This window comes from Ylistrum balloti, unplaced genomic scaffold, assembly GCF_031769215.1.
Source record: "Ylistrum balloti isolate Yb309-2 unplaced genomic scaffold, AGI_CSIRO_Ybal_v1 Utg369876, whole genome shotgun sequence".
NCBI classification, from domain to species: domain Eukaryota; kingdom Metazoa; phylum Mollusca; class Bivalvia; order Pectinida; family Pectinidae; genus Ylistrum; species Ylistrum balloti.
The window spans coordinates 1002810-1008547 of record NW_026782016.1 but is presented as its reverse complement, the minus strand read 5'-3'; the positions used below and the strand labels follow the sequence as shown (position 1 = coordinate 1008547).

The window sequence follows — 5738 nt, the reverse complement described above, 5'->3', positions numbered from 1 at the left end:
GGTGTTTGCCAATATCATAACATTATCTCATTACTTATCAATAAGGTAATTGAAATATCAGACAGCTTTGATAAAACAATCTGTTATGTAAAGCCCTTTGAAGACCTCTCTGCTACATGTACACATATGATGGTTATCAAGAACATACGTATACACACCATTAGATAATATTGTAAATATAAGTGGATAAAAATGTTTAAACTACATAGAGAGACTACATGTACGTCACACATGCTAGCTGTTGACATCTAATGTGTTATGACATGTCGCCCTGAACAATCATTACTGATATGAGATGAACATAACAGAAGTTCAACAATACATTTCTGTCAATTAATTTACAGCCACATCATGAATTTGATCTAACAATTTCTGTGGCTTTGAGATAAAATATCGAATGAATGTCACACAACTGTTCGGCTACAGCTGTTTGATTGGTAAAATAAAGCCAGTCAACGGTAGAAAAAACTGATAACGAAATCTTATAATTGCCTTAATTTTTTTCTTACCTAAAGTTGTGTAATATCAACTTGCAAGAAACGTGAATAGGTGTCACATCATTTTACACGTGGATAGGTATCATATCATTTTACACGTAAATAGGCTTCATACCATTTTACACGTGAACAGTTGTCATATCATTATGACAGTTAACAATACTAACAAGAGAAAAAAATATTTCGTTGATGAGGAAATGTGGCTCATATCGAGGTATTTAACTTTCACTGACCAGATGTGATAAAAATATTGGCTTCACATTTTTCGTATGGTACATGTTGTCGATAACTGGTATTCGGGATCTTATTCATCAGCTTGTTATTGATACTATCAAAGAAAATGGTTATTTAATAGTGTCTTAAAACTGCGAAAGCGACCGCTAGAAAACGCCCTTTTCTATTGTCAGACGACCCTTAGAACTGCCTACATTAAAAAAGAGGGCTGGGACGAAACTTTTAATTTCTTTTTATCGTCAAGCTGAAAACTGTGGTATAGTACTCGGTCGTTTATTTTTTTTTATTTGATAAATGAAGCCAGTCATTTCTAAAGCTCGTCAATAGAGTTTTGAATTGTCGTTAAAAAGGAATTTCTTTGAATGTCAGTAAATAGCTTTTATCTGAGTTTCTGATTTCATACTCCTTTACGTCTCTTTCTTAATCTAATTTGACCATATATTAACTATAGACTTTCGCAAGCAACATAGTCGAACACAATAAAAAAAAACAATATATGATTCTACTAGTTTTACTTCCTCGATATAACTGACTTACGCTCCGAGCTAATATGCACCAGAAGTCTTAGTGTTGGAGTACACCGTAATATCCGAGGAAATACGTGTTCAGGCAGGTAACTTATTGTTTTTCTTAATGCATGGTAAAGATGAGTGCGCTACTGTAGCACGAACCGACCACTCTGAGAGAATTATAAGCAAACTATAAATAACCAATGTAATGTGCTCCTTTAACAGATTTTTATGTTTCGCCTTTATTTGCACTTTTTGCTAGTTTCGTTATGTGTGATTAATGTTATTATACACTTACATTACAGTGAACGGGGTGAAATGGCAGCTGCTAAAAACGCACGAAAATTTAAGCCGGATCCGAAGACCACATATAAACCACCTGGGTGTATAGATCCTGTCAGGCTAGGTATCCAGGTACATGATCAAATATGCCGTCTCACATTAATTCCCCAAAATATATTATCATCATGTTTAAGTTTTACTAAAATTACGATGTTTTTATATTACAAGTTGATAAACGTAAAATTAATCTTTCCTTCATTGTCATGTTAATCCTGTGTTTCCTTATTCAATTAAAGCACATTAAATGTCTCTTGAAATGTAATACTTTATAGCATATGTAAAATGGATGGTGTATTGTTTGCTTTCAGAAGAAAAATATGAAAGATATGCCATATATTCTGTCAGCTGCTATTGACTTCGGGACAACTTACTCTGGTTATGCATTTTCAAGTCAGTTTGAATACAAAATATCGCCGTTAAAAGTTTCAAATATGACATGGACCGCCGAATCGGGCAATCTTTTGTCTCTGAAGACGTCCACGTGTATTCTCTTTAAAGCAGATGGTAGTTTTCATTCTTTCGGATTTGAAGCAGAAGACAAGTACGCTGATCTGCTAGATAACAAACAACATGGGTCTTGGTACTTTTTTCGCCGTTTTAAGATGTGTTTATATGAACAGAAGGTATCTTGGTATTTACTTCCACTGAGATAATTGAAAATATATTGAATATTAGTTACAATTTTAGTGTCTTCTTATGTTATTTCCTTACATGGTGATTGTCACAATAAACACTCGGTAAACATTTTAAATACTGTAAAATAACCCACGTTATACCTTGTAGCGAATCCATTCTATGCTTCCTTATTTCACCATTAATTGAAATAGTAGGACGTTATGCTTCCACCAATTTACACTGACCTGATGACATGTCCTTTTTCAACAATCCAATTATTTCCATTTAGGAAATATCCCGGACTATGAAAATAAAAGATCAGAATGGAAGGGAAATGCTGGCAATGAAGGTGTTTTCTAGCTCCATTCGCTTTTTAAAGGACCATTTAATAGCGAAATGCGTGGAAAGAGGTGCAGAGGTTCTGATGTCTGACATCCGTTGGGTACTGACAATGCCTGCAATCTGGAGTGACAAAGCCAAGCAGTTCATGAGAGAATGTGCTGAAAAGGTAATGCACGTTTAATTGATTAAGTCATTAATTGATTAAATATGAATCGAGTTGATGAAACTTTCTTTGGATTTGCATTATGTTTTCCATAATTCCATAATTCTAGTAAGTAATCATATTGATTCAGTTTGTAAAAAAAAATTACCATCACATTTTGTTATGTTACAGGCAGGAATACCCGGTCCACAACTGGTGATGGCACTCGAAGCGGAGGCTGCGGCCTTGTACTGCAAGTACCTCCCCGTCAGTGATCTGGCTGTCGGAAAAGCGGGCAATGTCTCTATCTTCAAACCAGGAGCCAAATACATGGTATTGGATATGGGGGGTAAGTTTGAGATGTAATTTGGACCTGGTCTTATTCCTTATGTAAGAAATTAAGGATTTCCTTGTAAACCTTTCTTAAAGTCTCATTCCGATCTCATATCTTCCATTATGTGTTTGATTTACGACTCAATCAACATGACAGCATGACCTTATTGATGTAATCAGCAACTGGTTCATTCATGAGTAGACTTTCATACTTTCCTTGAGAGAACTGATCATAGACGAAATCTAAACTTAAACGATCACAGTTAGGGAAAACAATTTGCTATGCCTTCAGCATATGAAAATAAACATATAAACTTCAAAATAACATATGTATATGGCCTCTCGTTTCATTGACATTCTCATTCATGTATATCAACACCCACATTTTTCGTTTTTGGCAAATTTTCATATTATCTTATGATAAAAAGATCCGCTGGACATCAGTAGTTGCTTCGAATGATGATACCAGTGTAAATGAAATAAAAACCCCGGAACTTTTTATTTTTTTTTTATGTTAGGTAGGATAGTCATGTTTCATTCTTTTGATTTAATCATCAGCTACCTTAGATTTATCATTTTATATCATGATAATGATAATTCGGTTAGTTTTGTTGATCATATTTTACGGAATCATTTTTTCAGCATCATTAATGCACAGATAGGAATTTGTTATACAAACTGGTATCAAAGTGTATCATATGATCAGCATTCTAAACTCAATATGCAAGTATTTATATTGCAATTTGGGATATGTTCTCCAATAATTTGTACAGTATCTCTTTGAGCGAAACATCACGTTATCTCTGTCAAAATGAATGTCATTCTACCAACTCGTGCATATACATCAGCATGTGTTTTTAGGAGGAACTGTGGATATCACTGTCCATCAAGTGGAGGACGGACTGCAGCTGAGGGAGATCCATATGGCCAATGGGGGAGACTGGGGTGGAACAATGGTCGACACAGAATTTGAGCAATTATTGGCTAATATTTTGGGCTCTGATGTGTTTGAAAAATTCAAACGTGAACATGTTTCAGATTTACTAGAACTTCAAAGAAGCTTTGAAACCAAAAAAAGGTGTATTCAATTTACTTCTGACTCGAAAATTACTTTTACCCTCCCGTGTAGTTTGAATGATATTTTTGAAGAGATTAACGAGGGAAAATCCGTAGAAGACAGGGTGGAAGCCCATGAAGAATTTGCGAATAATCTGACTTGGAAAGGAGACAAGCTTCGCATCAAATCGGATATCGCTCGGAAATTGTTTGAACCGTCGGTTAAAAACATCATAAACCAGGTCACAGACCTTCTTCATCAGCCACAGGTAGAGGATATCGACGCCATTATCATGGTTGGAGGATTTTCGGAATGCCCGATTCTACAAACCGAAATATCCAGATCATGTTCAAACAAAAGACTTGTGATTCCGAACCAAGCTGGCCTCGCTGTGCTCATTGGGGCTGTCATCAATGGACATGAACTAGAAGCCGTCATCGAGAGGATCAGCAGACTTACCTACGGCGTTGCAGCAGATATTCCATTCATTCGAGGAGTACATGATCCCCGGCTTAAGGTATCAGGAGGTGATGGGAGACCGCGCTGTGCAGGTGGCTTCTCTGTACACGTACGTGCTGGAGATGCAGTACCGGTTGGTCTCAGTGGCAAATCAAATCGTTATACAGTTGTAGAAAAAGACCAGAAAAAGCTCCCGGTGCGATTGCACACCACAACAGATCCAAATCCCATGTATGTAATTGAAGAAGGCGTTGAAAGTGTTGGTGAACTGATTGTTGAAATGTCCGATACAACAAGGGGCTTGGATCGAGGAGTGGATGTGGTATTCACGTTTGGTGGTGCGGAGATTGAGGTGAAAGCGTATGATATACACACGCAGAAGGAAACAAATGCATATTTTAACTTTCTAGAATAAGTGTTGCATGTTAAATTAAAAGTTAGTTTGTTAACATTTGCCAATGAGTAAAGATATTTCTCTTAAAAAACAGATAAAAAAATCAAGTACAGGAACCCAACAAACTGATAAACATATTTGCACTGGTGTCTAGTACAGTCGGACTTTTTTTTATTCATGCGTTATTATACAATAAATGTATTGATAACATAGCAGTCTGCTAAACGTTCACAACGCTGCTTCCTGCCTATTCTATTCACTAAATGACGATTACACAATGAGCTTCATCTTAACATCTTCAAAGAAGGTCCGCCTGTCTCATTAGTTTGGTTTCTTGAGTTACCTCGAGTATTGTTTTACTTGTTGAAAAAGAGATTCTGCGTGTAAAACGGTCATCATGTATGGCTAGCAAGACAAGGATTGCATTTCTATGATTGAACTTAAAACAAAGCTGTTCATCTATCTGCTCGTAATGGATTTCTAAGGCGAAATATTTGTGATTTCATTGCTGTTCTCATTGGGAAAGTGACATGATGGATTTGGACTGGCTAAGGTATACGGTAACAGGTTCTTTCGATGATGCCTAATCTTCTGAAACACATCATTTTATTTTCCTATACTTTTTCATGGGGATCCGTGTCAATTTTCTATGGTATGTTTTTGCCTTCGTTTATCGAGTTTGAATTAAATGTTAAATATTGTGTTTATGATGGTGGTGTGTGTGGTGGAATATACTTTGCAACATTTTTTTTTGTTTACTTTCGAATTATACACGCAAACTTTTCATGTCCTCCCTTCCGTTTAGGACTACTAG

General features: G+C 36.1%; 1 protein-coding gene across 1 annotated transcript; it reads left to right on the top strand.

Annotated features, from left to right (window-relative positions):
- The first annotated feature begins 1558 nt into the window (after positions 1–1558).
- On the top strand, positions 1559–4945 carry LOC132546215 (heat shock 70 kDa protein 12B-like). The gene is made up of 5 exons (XM_060209925.1): positions 1559–1654; positions 1891–2205; positions 2487–2705; positions 2874–3030; positions 3876–4945. The coding sequence occupies exons 1-5, from the start codon at positions 1559–1561 to the stop codon at positions 4943–4945; spliced, it is 1857 nt and encodes a 618-aa protein (XP_060065908.1).
- The last annotated feature ends 793 nt before the right edge of the window (positions 4946–5738 follow it).